Source organism: Suncus etruscus, chromosome 10 (genome assembly GCF_024139225.1).
Source record: "Suncus etruscus isolate mSunEtr1 chromosome 10, mSunEtr1.pri.cur, whole genome shotgun sequence".
In the NCBI taxonomy this organism is placed as follows: domain Eukaryota; kingdom Metazoa; phylum Chordata; class Mammalia; order Eulipotyphla; family Soricidae; genus Suncus; species Suncus etruscus.
In genome coordinates, this window is record NC_064857.1 from 89,567,894 (window position 1) to 89,584,809 (window position 16,916).

The 16,916-nt window shown below is 37.0% G+C and overlaps 1 protein-coding gene across 2 annotated transcripts in view; it reads right to left on the minus strand.

The window, feature by feature from the left end:
* Positions 1-715: 715 nt before the first annotated feature.
* The window catches only part of SLC30A4 (solute carrier family 30 member 4), a 35,048-nt gene continuing 18,847 nt past the window's right edge, over positions 716-16,916 (minus strand). The window contains exons 3-9 of one of the 2 annotated variants that reach the window (XR_007499615.1): positions 12,849-13,002; positions 10,298-10,499; positions 9,146-9,251; positions 7,528-7,662; positions 6,295-6,564; positions 1,592-1,646; positions 721-804 (exon numbers count right to left, since the gene is read on the minus strand). Coding sequence is in view for 1 of the 2 variants with exons in the window: in XM_049782501.1 (XP_049638458.1) it covers positions 732-804; positions 1,592-1,646; positions 7,528-7,662; positions 9,146-9,251; positions 10,298-10,499; positions 12,849-13,002 (725 nt within the window). In the remaining variant the exon portion in view is untranslated. Of the gene's footprint in view, positions 805-1,591; positions 1,647-6,294; positions 6,565-7,527; positions 7,663-9,145; positions 9,252-10,297; positions 10,500-12,848; positions 13,003-16,916 lie in introns of both variants that reach the window. The other variant, XM_049782501.1, reaches the window with a different exon arrangement.

Below are 16,916 nucleotides of genomic sequence, written 5' to 3' on the forward strand. Positions count from 1 at the left end.
AGAGGTTACTCCTGGCTCTGTACTTAGAAATCACTCCTGGCAGGCTCAGGGTACCATATGGAATGTAAGGGGTCAAATCCGGTTTGGTCCTGGGTTGGTCTCATGTAAGGCAGATGCCCTACTACTGTGTTCTTCCTCTGGTCCCTGATCCTGGTATTCTATTCAGAAAACTGCTTTGCTAGTGATCGAGCATATAGTACTTAGATAATATCTGAGATTTTGTTACTCTTTTCATTTACTTTTGCTCCAAAGCCCAGGTGATATTAGAAGGAAAAGGTAAAATGGAGGGAGATCCCTTAGTTCAGGCAGGACTTTAACCTGTCAGTCAGAAACTTCTATGCAATCCCCGCTAAGCAGTTTGTTTTACCCACATATGCTACTGCAGCCTTAAACTGGTATAATGGGGGTACGCCAGAGGCAGGTAAAATTTTCCTCTACAGGATAGTTTATATTTGCTTAAACTGTTCAGTCTTGTCATGTAAGCATGAAAGAAGACAGATAACACAAAAATCAAAGGGTGTGGCTCTGTTCTGGAAACACTTTATTTATAGAGGGTAAAATTGAAAGTTCAAGTAATTTTCATATCATGAAATAGTTCTTAGATTTTTAAAATACTATTAAAATGTAAAAACCATTCTGAGCTCTTCAGATAATGCAGGTTGGGGGCCGGATGTGGCCCAGGAGGCCAGGTGTGCTGCCTCTTGATTTGGGGTGAGGGGTGGGAATCCTTCTCAGCCTTCATGTCGGTCCTCAACACTTTTGCAGGGCTTCTTTCCTTTCTGTTTCTGGGGTGTGTTGTAGAGACTGCAAGGACGTTAAAAGTGACTGACAGAAAGAGATTAAAGTTTCTAAAATTTGACATTTTAATCTTATCTGAAAGATTTTTTTTCAGATTTCTTAAACATCTAAGAAAGCATTATAATCTGAGATAATAAAAGATAGGATATAATCTATTAATCCAGTGTTTTCTTTTAAAGATGTTTTAAGGTCAACTAGTATTAATTTTAAAAAAATTTGAGCAACTCTGCATCTTCATTCTTTAATAAGACATGTAGCAAACAATACATTAGTAAGTGTATAGGAAATTACATTTCAAAAATAGCAAATACAGTACATATACTTTGACCTTAAATTGCGAAGACAAAACCAGCTATGGACCTTTTCTAAAATCAATATGAAACCTTTCTATAATTAACCTTATGCAATATACCTCTTTCTGAAGGGGTTTATGGGAAAGTACATACGATTTCTTAAATGTTATACGTCTTACTTTATTTGGAGAGAAGCATATGCTTTTCAAATATACAACCTTTCAGGGGTAAAACTGACATACTGATACATTTCAATTTTGTACTGCAGTTACTTCAGAATTGCACTCTTTAAATCGATACAGTCATAGATTTAACTGGGAAAGTCTCCCTTCAACAATGTTTTCCAGTATTACCAAAAAAATTAATCAGAAAATATTTGTTGGTTCATACAGTATGAAAAGAAAAAACAGGTTAAGTCAATTGTGGCAGGCTTTCTTGAGTGCTGCACACACAATTCAATACTGAAAAACTCTTCAAACAAATTCTTCTTTCCAACTTACCATCGCCACAAATCTGTAACTTTAAAACCCCGTCCAGAGGCATAACACGACAGACCTGTAGTTAAGGAGACCAGATTTTCCTTGAGGTGACATAATTCACTACAACTGATACAATTGACTCATGAGCTATGCTTAGTACAAAGATAAATTGAGCAAAATGAATTTAATCATACATCCAGAAACACATTCCATGGCATTAAAAAAACTTCTAAAGTAGCCTCTACAACAAAATAGCCTAAACCTTATTTCAAAGTAGGTTCAAAGTTTGTGAGAAAATTTTATAATGAAGAGATATAAAGAAAATAACTTTAGTTAATTATGGTTGTTTCAGGGATTAACCATTTAAGCTTCTCAACAACTCATATTCTTACAAGCAATGATCCGTATGATTTGTTCACATTTATTATACTTATTCTAACAAATTTTTATGTGCAAAGAGTAAAAAGGTAATAATCAACTATTAGATTCTCCCCACCTAGAAACACATTTCTAAGGTGCACTTATCTTTGAAAGGTGATTTTCCCCTACATTAAAATGAATAAGAAATTCACATATCTGATCTTGTTTGTGTCCATTTATCAGAAGACTCTGCTAAAGACAATCTCTCAGTGAGGGCGCCTAGTTCAATATACAGAACCAACACAGAGACTCCAATGAGCAGAAAATTTGATTTTAGAAAATGGAAATACAGTGTCTTAAGTTGAAAAGAAAGTAGCAAGATAAGCTCGGTGGTTTGGCAAGCAATAATAGTGGGACCTTTTAAGTTGTAAAAATGTGGGTGAGCATTACATAGGGCTTTTTGTTTTTATTTTTGCATCACACCTGGCAGCACTCAGGGGTTACTCCTGGTTCTGTGCTCAGAAGTCGCTCCTGGCAGGCTCAGGGGACCATATGAGATGCTGGGATTCGAACTGGGGTTCCTCCTGTGTGGGCCGTGTGTAAGGCAAAAATGCCTTATTGCTGTGCTATCGCTTCATCCTCACAAGGCATAATTAATGGAAAATATAGAAATTATAATTGCGTCTAGTTCTGTATTTTAAGGTTCTCTAAATGGGACCCCTTTTTTGTCTATCTAAGGCAGCATTCTTGGTAATGAAAACAGGTATTTTTACAAAATAAATTATCAAAAGTTACAACTGAAGGGAGTTGTGAAACACACACTTACATACACAACAAATTCAGATTATTTGCAAAAGTTTATTAAAATACATCCCAGCTGATTAACTGTCAGTTTTACTTTTTTGTGCATTATGATCTATTGTCCCAGTGTGATTTATTTTCCCACTACAAAATAATGTTCTGTGTTTACCCAGCTAATGCTTTTCCATGTAGAGTTTAGATTTGATGGGCTCAGCAGGTAATGGACAGATTCAAGATTCTGTGTCAGAACAGCCCTCTTCAACTACAATCATGCTTGTAATCATAGTGCTTAAATAAAGATTTTATTAAAAAAAAAAGAATTGGGGCCGGGCGGTGGCGCTAAAGGTAAGGTGTCTGCCTTGCCAGCACTAGCCTAGGACGGACCGCGGTTCGATCCCCCGGTGTCCCATATGGTCCCCCAAGTCAGGAGCGACTTCTGAGCGCATAGCCAGGAGTAACCCCTGAGCGTCAAATGGGTGTGGCCCAAAAACCAAAAACCAAAAAAAAAAAAAAAGAAAGAATTACATGTATTAAAAAAAATTCTGTGTCAGAGGGAATAGAGTCCCAGGTGATAGATGCCAAGGCCACATCTTTCTCTGGGTTTTTTTTGTCAAGTTAAGAAAAGTTAAATCTATTAATTCCTAAGCCTCTTAGATCCAGTAATATAAAAATACAAAATCTGTAGTTCTTTTACAAAAACCAAATAGCACATGAATTTTCAAGTACACCTCACCTTAAGTAGAATATGAAATTCACATGATTTTGATTCTCAAAAGTACTCAGTGTTGGGGATGGAGAGATAGCATGGAGGTAAGGTGTTTGCCTTTCATGCAGAAGGTCATTGGTTTGAATCTCGGCATCCCATATGGTCCTTTGAGCTTACCAGGAGCGATTTTTGAGCATAGAGCCAGGAGTAACCCCTGAGCTGCCAGGTGTGACTCAAAAACCAAAAAAAAAAGTACTCTGTTTCTGCTGTAACAAAAGGATCTCTTTCAATACTTCCATAGACTGCTTTATTTTTATTTTTGGGGGTCAGGGGGCCACATCCAGCAGTGCTAGGGTTACTTCTGGTTGGCTGAGGAGACTATATGGGGTGCTGGGAATTGAAACCAAATCAGCTGCATACAAGGCAAATGCCCTACGCACTGTTCTTTTACTCTGGCCCCAGATTTTCTACTTTTTTTGCACGAATGCTCAAGACAAAAGATTTTTCAAGAAATATATTTGGTAGAGAGGGACCTCAACTGCAAATAATAGAAAAATTCATGAACAAATTATTTTCCTTGTTTTTACCAGGTACCAAAGTCTATAAATGCTCAGATGTCCACTAAACTGCCTTATATTTATTTTTACTTGCCCTCCATATTTAAGAATATTTCAATTAAAAGTTTATATATACCTGAAATTTTTGAAAAATTCAGATCCTTATTTATTTTTGTTTTGGGGCCACACCCAGTGGTGCTCAAAGGTTACTCCTGGTTCTGCACTCAGAAATCACTCCTGGTAGGCTCGGGGGACCATATGGGATGGCGGAAATTGAACCCAGATTGGTTGCATGCAAGGCAATGCACTACCCATTGTGCTATCACTCCAAGCCCCCAAATCCTTATTTAAATAGATTCACAATAAATACTCATAAAGCAAAGCTTTAAGCTAACAAAGATCTTAAAAAATATTTTTGGTTTATACCTTGCAGTGCTCAGGAGTTACTCCTGTTTCTACATTCAACAATAAATCCTGGAGGAGCTTGGGGGACCATATGGGATGCCTGGGATTGATCCCCAGGTTGGCTGCAAAGCAAGTGCCCTCCCGACCACTTTACTTCTAAGAACTAACCACTCTGGTCTCTTAAATAAACAAGTATTTTTTATTAAGCATCATTGTTTCTTATCAACTGTTAAGCAATATTTTAGATCTTTCTTTTACTCGTAGGCCTTAGGTTTACCTACAAAGAGTTATCTGCTAGAATGCCTTTACTACTTTTCTTTTATATTAAAAATTATCTTCATGCCTAACTTGAATTTTTATTCAGATTGTCAGCTACTCTGATTTAATCTATTTTAATTCTCCAAGGAGACAAGAACTATAGCCATTCTTGGTATAAAAAGAACCCGTCCCTATTAAAAGCAGACTTTTAATGTGCATAAAGATAATCTCAAAACCAGTATCCGAAAAATAAACATGAATATTTGCAATTGCCTCTTTAATACAATTGTTGCCATTTACATTACTTCAGTTTGGAAATTTATGTTTAGTCTCCTACAGCACAGATTCCATGTCTATCTTTATTCCAGTACTTTAAAAATGCACATAAACCCACACCCATCAAAAAACCCTTAAAATTTGCCTTCTTAGAGTAATACTTTTCCTAATCCCTTTGGGAATTTCTGTATGGTAGTATTAGAGAAATTCATAATTATAGCTTGGGGTTTTCTGGAGTTCATGAAGAATTTTTAATCTGCATCATTGCAAAATTCTCTTTGGAGGAATGTACATGTCTGAGACCTCTATTCACAAACTGAATCTTAGCTCACCCTAGTTTTACTCCAGCCCACACAAATTAACTAGTATAGAGGCAGAAAATAACTTTCTGTGCAATATATAAGGCAGTTATTGAAAGGAAAGATCATCTGTTCATTTTTCACAGTTTTCTGTTATATTTAAGATAATTCCATGACCAATGAAAGTGGTTTCAGGAAAATTTTAAATGTGAAACTCTAAACCCCATCCTTACTCATATATTTAAAAATGATCTATATTTAAATTATAGTAATTTTATTTTAACTCTTGCCATTCAAAAACTGAAAATATTTCCTAAATAATTTAATGACAGTAGTTATAATATATAAAGATTTGGTTCTGATACAATTACAAATATTCAAAACCACAAACTTTGAGGCTTAAAACCCTATAACATCTGGAAAAAATTATTTATAAAGCATAGCTATAACTTAAGACTTATTTGTGAGATAAAACATTTCTTTTTTGGTTTTTCGGACACACTTGGCAGCTGCTCAGGGGATACTCCTGGCTCTGGACTCAGGAATGATTTCTGGTGGTGCTTGGGGGACCATATGGGAAACGGGAGGTCAACCCAGGTCAGTCAGGGCAGATGCCCTACCTGCTGTGTAATCACTTTGGCCTCTAAAACAAAAACTTTATGAAACACTTAGGAATACATACTTATTCCAGACTCTGGATAATTACTATTATTTTTTTGAAATCTGTTGAGAAATGATTTTTGTAAAAGAGAACTGGGTGTCAAATCCAGAAACTAGGCATCAAGATTACATAATACAAAATTTCAGTTTTCCAGCACTGGCTTAATACAAAATGGTCTTCAAAAAGGAATTTAAATGAAAATACTGGTTCTCTTTATGCTTCCTTTAAGACAGGTACTCTGTCATAATGAAGTTATGTATGGTCTTGGATTGTCTTCTTTGAGGTATCTGTAGCATCACATCTCATTCTGTAAACATAGTTTTGGAAATATCTTCACCTGAAAATCATGGTGAAGTCTTATTTTACTGAAACTAGCATGGGGTCAGGCAGTAGTGACTTACACTGCTTACATGGACACAGCTGTCTGGAATTCCATCTTCTCATTTAGGCTTGAATTTATTGCTCTCAAGTCTAAGACTGCAGGATAAATAAGGCAGTAGTTCTCCAAACACAGACTCAGGGATAGGAACTCTGACAATTTGCACAAATTCTGTCCACTTCTTGCCTATAAGTCTGAAGCTGAATAGTACATTTATACATGCCAAAGGTGTTCAATAATAAATTCTTTGCTTTGAATTGTACTTCCTCCCATTTAGGTGAACTTCCAGGAACTGCAATGTCAAGAAAATACCATTATTATTCACTCTATAAAGATATGCACATTAATGAGTAAACACAGGGGCAGTATAGAGAATGTTCACATATACTGCACACATATTTTCTTAGTTTGATTCTAACCCTCTGGTTAGAATTTCTTCTACTACAAAGATAATCCTGTATACAAAGTCAGAATGACTTCTCATTAAATTCAAACTAATTCCAGGTAGAGAATGAATGCTAAGTATCACTTACTATTCTTTATTTAAAAATTAAAAAAAGGGGGGGGGGGCAGAGCAATAGTACAGTGGATAGGGTGCTTATCTGCAAACAGTCACTTGAGTTAGATCCCTGGCATCCTATATGGTCCCAAGTACTGCCAGGAGTCATTCCTGAATGCAGAGCCAGGAGTAACCGCTGAGTACTCCAGGTTTGGCTCAAAACAAATGTATAAGAGCATCATTTTTTTTTTGGGTCACACCTGGCAGTGCTCAGGGGTTATTCCTGGCCGTCTGCTCAGAATTAGCTCCTGGCAGGCACGGGGGACCATATGGGACACCGGGATTGGAACCAACCACCTTTGGTCCTGGATCAGCTGCTTGCAAGGCAAATGCCACTGTGCTATCTCTCCGGGCCCAGAGCATCAGTTTTTAATGACAGATTTTCTTAGGAAGAAAAAAAAAGAATGGAAATAGTACTTACTGCCCTTAAGCTGAAGGAAAAATATAAATATATGTGTTCAAGGGAGAACTGGGCTTGAAGAGATAGCCCAGATATAAAATCAATAACATTTTAATATCTTATTTCACAGAGTAAAATTAATCACTGTTATCACTACTGATTCAACTCACTTTTTGAAAAATCTCATCTCTCCCTTAAAATAAATCTTTCCTGCAACAATCCTACTTAATCATAAGGACAGATGCTTAGTTTCAAAAATAAAACACTAGTCCCAGTATTTGCTGTCAGCAACATACTTAGCTGTAGGTGTACTATGGCAGTAGGTTTTCCTGTAGTGAGAGACCAGATATTTAAGTCTTCCACTGAATATACATCTTCTATCTTCATCAAGCTTTCTTTGATATGGTCTATATTCAAGTGGCTTGGTACACCTATTTAGAATATATAATTTAGAAGTAAAGGTTAATTTAAGGAAAAAGTAATACATTACTAATACAACATTGTGTTCAAAGGAGCTGGTTTTTAACAATTTCATTTTCTTTTTATTATGATTTTTGATTTTGAATAACACCTGGTGGAGCTCAGAGCTTACTCTTGGCTTTGTACTCAGGTGAGCTTGAGGGACCACATGGGATTCTGGAGATCAAACCAGAGTTGGCCTCTTTCTTGCAAGGCAAGTGCCCTACTCACTGTACTATCAACCCCCACAATTTCAGTTTAGACAAACATTTAAAAAATATTTAGGCTGTGAATATAAATAATTAGTCTTTTATTAGTCTTCTACATGTGAGGCCCTCAATTTGATCCTCAGTATCAACCACTGACAAAGAATAGAGAATACATTTTAAAATATGAAATATGAATGTTTCAGTTGATAAAACAAATGTACACGATATACTATTGATACTAATAAACATTTTAAAATGCTCATTTTACTATAAAGAACTTTAAACCACAATGTCTCATTTAATAAACAAGTCTAGAATAGACCCCCCAAAATAAAGAAATATCCAATGATGATAAACTTACTGTTGACAATTTGTATACTTAGGTATACTATGAGTAAGGCAAGGATGCTGAAAATATATCATTAAAAGTGTATGCCAATGAGTCAGAGAAATAGTTCGAAGGGCTAAGTACATGCTTTGCATGTAGGAGGCCTGGGTCCAAATTCTGGCACTTAATATATGGTCTTCAGGGTACTTCAGGAACAACTCCTCAACACAGAGCCAGGAATAGTCCCTAAGTACCACAGAACAAACCAACCAACAAATATATATCTGTGTGTGTATACAGATATTCAAATACATATTACATTCTTATATATTCTCTATGTGTATATATATTCTATATATACAGATAGTCAAAGGTAGAACATAGATAGAACTCAGTTAGATGAAAATTAAGAAATTAACACACTGAATATAACATATTAACCAGAGTTGCATCCTTGTCCTAGTCCTGTTGTTTATTAGCAGTCTTACCTCAGTTACGTTATTCCCCCAAATCTCAATTCTTTAATTAGTAAATGGGAATCATAGTCTGCCTTCTCTATTTTTCTTGTTATTATAAATACTACATGTAAGATGGTGTTTTTTTTTTTTTTTTTTTTTGTGGTTTTTGAGTCACACCCGGCAGTGCTCAGGGGTTATTCCTGGCTCCAGGCTCAGAAATTGCTCCTGGCAGGCACGGGAGGACCATATGGGACGCCGGGATTCGAACCGATGACCTCCTGCATAAGAGGCAAACGCCTTACCTCCATGCTATCTCTCCGGCCCCGTAAGATGGTGTTTTGTCTAAGAAGATTTATAAAAAGAGAGGAAAAGATAAAGGTCCTACTTAGGATGTCCCCTAACCCCCAATCTGGTTTAGAGAAGGTACAAACCCACAATGGGGAAATGAACGAGATCTTACCTTCTAGTATTATAACTACTGTGTCCCATATGATGCGAATTGTTGTAAAAGCAACAAGTAATGAAAATACATAGGTACAGATGGGATCAGCAATCTTGTATTCTGGCTGAAAGGTGATAGATCAGAATTGTGAAACTGAATACAGGCAGACATAAAGCACACTGTAAAGCAAATCAAGGCACATTTTGTTCTTTTTTCTCTAGCTTTCTTTAACAGATCTGGAAAACACTTTTAAAATCTGGATATTAACATTGGGAAAGGCTAAAATTACCCTTTCCTAGACTATTTAATACATTTATACCCACACATACCACCAATGACTCACTCTTGAATGCGGTTTAATTACAGATTGCAGACCACCGTATCAACATGTTAAATGCCTTTCCTCATGGATCCTAGTTTAGAAGATTACTATTTTATTCTATTGTTTCCTTTGTGGTTTCTATGAATTTTCTAGCCAGAAATTAGCTATGAAATAGAACTAGCAAGAGTTTTAGTAACTATCTGGCATAAGATTCTCAAATTAAAGAGAACTCAACTTTAAAACAGAAGAACTTAGACAATGTCAAAGTATTAATGGTAGACAGAAATCTAGATCTAGGTGTATAGCCCAGAAACAAGGCTTAAAGTATAGTTTTCCAGCAAAAAATGGTACCATAGCTGCACTACGAGATATTATTGTATTCATGTTAACAAAAGAAGCTATATTTTTTGTTAAAGATGGCTCAATTGTTCTTTTATAAAATACAAAATTAATAGAACTCGCACTGGTGTTCAGTTTTGATTGAGACAATCATTTTTACACTTATCCATTTGTCTAATTTAGTGTATACACTATGTTGAATAATATATACCTTAAACTGAAATGTTACAATGAAATTTTCTTTTTTTCTCTTTTAAGTTTGTTTCTAGTTAGGCCACACCTGGCAGGGCACAAGGCATATTTCTGACTATCTGTGCTCTGGGATCATTCTTTACAGTGCTGGCATATCCATATTTGGCATCAGGGATTGAACCTGGGTCAGCTGTGTGCAAAGTAAGATAATACCTGCTGTATTATCACTCTGGATCAGAATTGTTATTTTTGTTTAAAAAAGTTTTTATTTTGATAATAAGAATATTTTGTAACAGAAGAATCCATCATCATATTACCTTGAATCGTATGATATATGCAGCTATCAGCACACCAACACTCTGTACCAAGTCCCCCAAGGCATGTACAAATGCAGCTCTCACTGCTAGACTATCCTGCCCATGGTTGTGTTCACCCCTAGGACCTATGGTAGAAGAACTTGAAGGCAAGGAGTGGGAATGGGCGTGATGGTGGCCAGACTGTTTCAACAGAAACCCCATTCTGTTAAAAATAAAAAGAATTATAATTATTCCCAAAGCTATTGATAATATTTATTACTTGTTAGGTACAAATGAGGTAAAATATGGAACTAATTTAATATTTAAGCATTTATAGTACTATTTTAGGTGCTGGGATCAAAAAGAGTAAGACAGACATGTTCAACTCCCAAGGAGCTTATGTTCTATGTAGGTAAGGCGGATACATGAATAAATACACTCATGATGTATTTCCAGGCAAAATAAACACTTCAAATAAAATAAGGCACTGCAAGAGCTGGTGATGGGGCAAGTTATCAGAGATCTCTTAAATCTCATCTGAACTGAGACTTAATGGAGTCAGGGAGCAAGTAGTAGAGGAACAGAGTTCTAGACAAAAGGAATATTAAGGAAAAGACTCTAAGATTAAAATGGGCTCTGTATGCTCAAAGTCAGGGAGGGGAGGCGTAGGGAGAGAAAAGAGGGAGAGATCTCAAAGGGCTGGAGTCAATGATTCATATACAAAGACCCCGACTTTGAGCCCAAGCCCCAGCACTACACTGTTCCCAAAACACAAAACCAAACCAAATGACAAGTCAGTCTTTCTGTCTAAAATAAAGTGAGCAAGAATACTAGGATATGAATAGGAGATGTAATTTAAAAGGTTGTATAGAAAGAACTTTTATTTGCGCTGGAAGTGGGGCCACACTTTGTAGTGCTCACAGGATATTCCTGACTTAAGGTTTAAGATTAACTCCTAGGGGCCCGGAGAGATAGCACAGCGGCGTTTGCCTTGCAAGCAGCTGATCCAGGACCAAAGGTGGTTGGTTCGAATCCCGGTGTCCCATATGGTCCCCGTGCCTGCCAGGAGCTATTTCTGAGCAGACAGCCAGGAGTAACCACTGAGCAACGCCGGGTGTGGCCCAAAAACCAAAAACCAAAAAAAAGAAAAAAAAAAAAAACCAGTAACTCCTAGCAGTGCTAGGAACAGTAAGTGGTGTCAGGGATTTCTACTGAGCTTGATGCATGCAAGGCAACATGCCTTATCTGCAGTATAAGCTCTCTAGCTGAAGAACTCTCCCCCCACCCCCCAAGTACAAATGGAAACCACTAGGGCAGAAATGTGAAACCTGGGACTATAAAACATCTCTGGTCCACTGACACTTTGGAACTAAAGTATTACTGGAGCACACAATTCTTAGATACTAAGTATGAAAGTGCTTTTCTATAAGAGCTGCTAAGTTGTGAAAAAGATTGTATGGCACTCAAGGCCCAAGATGTGTACTACATGGCCCATTTCACAAAGTTTTCTAATGACTGGTCCAAATTATTATGTACAGGTCTTAAAATTTGGATACTTTTCTGAACAAAATGTTGGTAGAAAATTTAAAAAACTAAGTAACATGAAAATAATTTAAAAATAATTGGAACATACTTAGATGTGCTCAGAGGGCCATGTACAGTTCTGGGAACTGAACCAAGATAGCACATGAAAGGAATGTGTCTTACCCTCTGCACTATCTATCTGGACCAGTGAAAATATTTTAAAATAAAGATAAAAAAAAACTTTGTTCTATTTAAATTACTGACAGTCAAACTTCAGCAACCTGAACAAATGAATAATTTATTACCCTCCAGTTTTATTAATATTTGTGAGAATAATTAATGTATATCAAATAATGTCTACATTACTCAACATATTAACAATCTGTAAAGTTACAGCACTTGAAAAAATATTTGCAGGGGGTTTGGGTCACACCAGGAGGCACATAGGAGTTACTCTTGGGTCTGCACTCAAAAATCACTCTGGCAGGGTTGGGGGACCATAGAGGATGCTGGGAATTGAACTGGGGTCTGTCCAGGGTTAGACGCATTCAAGGCAAATGCCCTACTGCTGTGATATCTCTCTGGCCCCAGTACTTAAAAATATTAAAGTGAGGGGCCAGAGAGATAGCATGGAGGTAAAGCATGCAGAAGTTCAGTGGTTCGAATCCCGGCATCCCATATGGTCCCCAGAGCCTGCCAGGAGTAACCCTGAGCGCTGCCGGGTGTGACCCAAAAAATAAAACCAAAAAAAATTAAAGTGAAAATATAGTATGTTACCATAATGGTGGATAAATGATATTACAATTTTTCCTAAGGTTCATATGGATAACAGCAAGAGAGAAGCCTATATAATCTGTGGATTTTATCTGACGGTTGGTGTCAAATAATGCACTAACAAATGTCCTACTATGATGTGAGATATTGTTAGTGAGGAAGTATGGGGGCAACAGATACATGGGAAATCTCTATTTTTCTCTTCAATTCTGCTATAAACCTAAAACTGCCTTTAAGGAGTTTATTTAGTCATAAAAAGAATAAACCAACTTACATTATGTTAACTGCAACTCCAACAGCAGCAGTAATAAGCATTATATCTCCATTTATCTCATATTGCATATGAATAGTTCTTTGGACAGCTTCATACAGGAGGAATCCCATAAGTATATAAACCAACAGCACGCTAATCATGGCTGACAAAACCTCTGGAGAAAGAATATAAAAAACATATTTTCAGCATAATTTTTACACCTCAAACTAAACACTGTATAATCTCTGTCTTTCCCTAAAGAAATACAAACACGTTAACATTTTTAGTACTGTTATTCATTATTATATTTTTTACATGGAAAAAAGTTAGGGCCCACCACCAATGGTATCAGTTTGGGAGGCCATGTGCTAGGATGTAATTCAGTACCTCATACATACTAGGCATGTTTTCTAACACCTCACCTACCTCTCTATCTTATTCTACTGTTTTAGAAGGGTTAGTAGGTTAATGTGGCTATTCCACTAATTCTCTGCTATTCCTTAGAAACCTCTGTTTATATCTTAATATTATATCTACAGATCAGATACATTAGAAAGTTTAGGACATATATATAGACACACACACACACCTATATATATATATATATATATATATATATATATATATATATATATATATTGTTTGTTTGTTTGTTTGTTTGTTTGTTTGGGAGACAACCAGTAGTGCTCAGGGATTACCTCTGGCTCTGTGCTCAGGAATTAATCCTGGTAGTGCTTAGAGACCATATGAGATGTCGTGGATCAAACCAAGTTGACCGTGTGCAAGGCATATGTCGTACCTATTCTATTGCTCTAGCCCCTTAAGACAAAAATATTTTAAAGAACTTCCTAATTAAGAAGTACCTAAAATCAATAATATAGATAACATATTAATAATTAATCATTAATACATCATGATCTATATTATTAATATCAATATATTAATAACTATTAATTAATACTTAATATTATTGTAATATAGATAATAATATAATAATAAAGAATCCATAAGAAAAATGTGTAAAAGGCCCCCTGTTTATGACGTCAGGCTGGGAAAATCCATGAAAACTACGCCTGCCCAACTGTGAAAATTTGTGAGTGCTGCCTGTGTGTGTCTGTCCACTGTCCTGTTGCGTGAACCTCTTGGGAGTGGGCCGAAAAGAGGCTCCAGAAGAGCACGGCCAGTGGCCGTGCGCTCTTTCTAAGAAAAGAACACCATAGCAACAAGAAGAAAAAATCACCTAAGAACTGTGCTGGATCACTGAAGCCCAGCATTTCTCTCCGGACTGTCTTCTCTGCTGGGTGCTCGGGCCTAAGATTTGATCCTGTGTGAGGCTTCATCCATGGAGGACTTCCCTCCCTTGGAGGCAAGTCGACCCATCCAGAAAGGGCAGAGCCAGAGAAGTATGGCTGCCTGCATCATTTAACCAATGAATACCACCACAACACGTAGAAAAACCCACAATACAAGTCTGACAATGGGGAAACAACGCAGGCCAGCATCAGACATAGAGAATGAAGATGACATTTCTGAGGACCAGATAATAACCAACCAACTAATCAACCTCTCAGATAAGGACTTTAGACTAGCAAAGTCTATGAGCATCTATGGAAGATGCTCAAAGAACTCAAAGAAACCATGGATCGAGTTGAACAGAACACTAATAAGAACCAAGAAAATATGAAGACAGAAATCACAAAACTCCAAACTGAAATAACATGTCAACTAACAGGCCTGAAAAAGTCAGTAAATGAAGTGAATGACAAAATGGATAAGCTCTGGGACAGTGTATCAGAAGCTGAGAATAGACTTGGTGCTGTGGAAGATGAGATAAATAACAATTCCATACAGCAGGAGAGATTGGAAAAAAACTTAAAGCAAATGAACAGACAATGGAAAAATTAGTCAAAGAATGGGAACAAATGAAAATAGAAGTCTATGATAAGCTCAACAGAAACAACTTAAGAATCATTGGAGTCCCAGAGACCCAGGAGGAAAATTTCTAGGAAGAATCAACGGTCAAGAACATCATTAAAGAGAAACTCCCAGAGCTAAAGAATATATGTGATCAAATCCTGCATGCTTGAAGAGTACCAACCAAAAGAGACCCCAGAAAAAATCCCCCAAGACACATCCTAGTCACAATGACGAATCCCACAGATAGAGACAGAATTCTGAAAACAGCAAGATCAAAAAGAGAAATTACATTCAAGGGAGCATCCTTGAGATTTACAGCAGACCTGTCACCAGAAACACTCAAGGCCAGAAAGCAGTGGTGGGATACTGTGACAAGACTGAATGAAATGAATGCTTCACCTAGAATACTGTACCCAGCAAAACTCACTTTCCGATTTGACGGAAAAATACATGGTTTCACAGACAAAAAACAGCTCAGAAACTTTACAGACTCAAAACCAGTCTTAAGAGAAAAACTGAGGGCCCGGAGATATAGCACAGTGGTGTTTGCCTTGCGAGCAGCCGATCCAGGACCTAAGATGGTTGGTTCGAATCCCGGTGTCCCATATGGTCCCCGGCGCCTGCCAGGAGCTATTTCTGACCAGACAGCCAGGAGTACCCCTGAGCACTGCCGCATGTAGCCCAAAAACCAAAAACCAAAAAAACCAAAAAAAAAAAAAAAAAAAAAAGAGAAAAACTGAAAGACCTAATTTAAGACAAGACTAACCAAAAGACACACCAAATTTCGATATAAAGATGGCATTAAACCCCAGGACAATTCTTTCTCTCAACGTCAATGGACTAAATGCACCAGTTAAGAGACACAGAGTGACTAAATGGATCAAAAAACTCAATCCAACCTTCTGCTGCCTACGAGAAACGCACCTGAATAGTTAGAACAAACATAGACTCAAAATAAAAGGCTGGAGAAAAATTATCCAAGCATACAGTACCATAAAAAAGCTGGAGTGGCCATACTAATACAGATAATGCAAACTTTATACTCAAGAAGGTTGTAAGGGACAAAGATGGACATTTTATATTAATCAAGGGGTATGTAGAGCAGGAAGAAATAACTCTCCTAAACATATATGCACCGAATGAGGGGCCAGCAAAATATTTAATACACTTGTTGACAAATCTAAAAAATAATATCAATAACAACACAATAACTGTGGGGGACCTTAACACGGCTTTGTCAACACTGGATAGGTCAACCAGACTGAAACCCAACAAGAATATACTAGACCTGAAAGAGAAATGGAAGAAAGATGCCTAGTGGATATATATAGGACACTCCATCCCCAGAAACCTGGATACACATTCTTCTCCAATGTACATGGGACATTCTCCAGGATAGACTACATGCTGGCACATAAAACATACCTCCATAATATCAAGAGGATAGAAATTTTGCAGACTACCTTTGCTGACCACAAGGCTCTGAAATTATTTGTGAATTCCAAAGGGACACAGAAGAAAAACTTTAACACCTGGAAGTTAAACAGCCTCATGCTCAATAACCAGTGGGTCCGAGATGAAATCAAGGCGGAAATCAAAAGGTTCCTGGAAACAAATGACAATAAAGACACAAACTATCAGAACTTATGGGACACAACAAAAGCAGTACTGAGAGGAAAATTAATAGCTTTGCAAGCACACATCAGGAAGGAATAAGGAGCATACCTGAGTAGCTTAATGACACAGCTAATAGAACTAGAAAGTGCTCAACAAAAGGACCCAAAAATAGGGAGACAGAAGGAAATAACAAAGCTGAGAGCAGAAATCAACGAAGTGGAAACCCAAAAAACAATCCGAAAGATCAACAAAAGCTGAAGTTGGTTCTTTGAAAAAATGAACAAGATTGATAGACCACTGCAAAACTAACGAAGAAAGAGAGAGAGAGAAACTTGATAACTCGTATTAGGAATGAAAAAGGAGAGATCACTACTGATATGACAGAGATTCAAAGGGTAATCAGAAACTACTTTGAGAAACTCTATGTCACTAAAAATGAGAACCTGGAAGAAATGGATAAATTCTTGGACTCTTATAATCTTCCATGGTTGAAGGAAGAGGATGTAGCATATCTAAACACCCCCATCACTATTGATGAAATTAAAAAGGTAATCA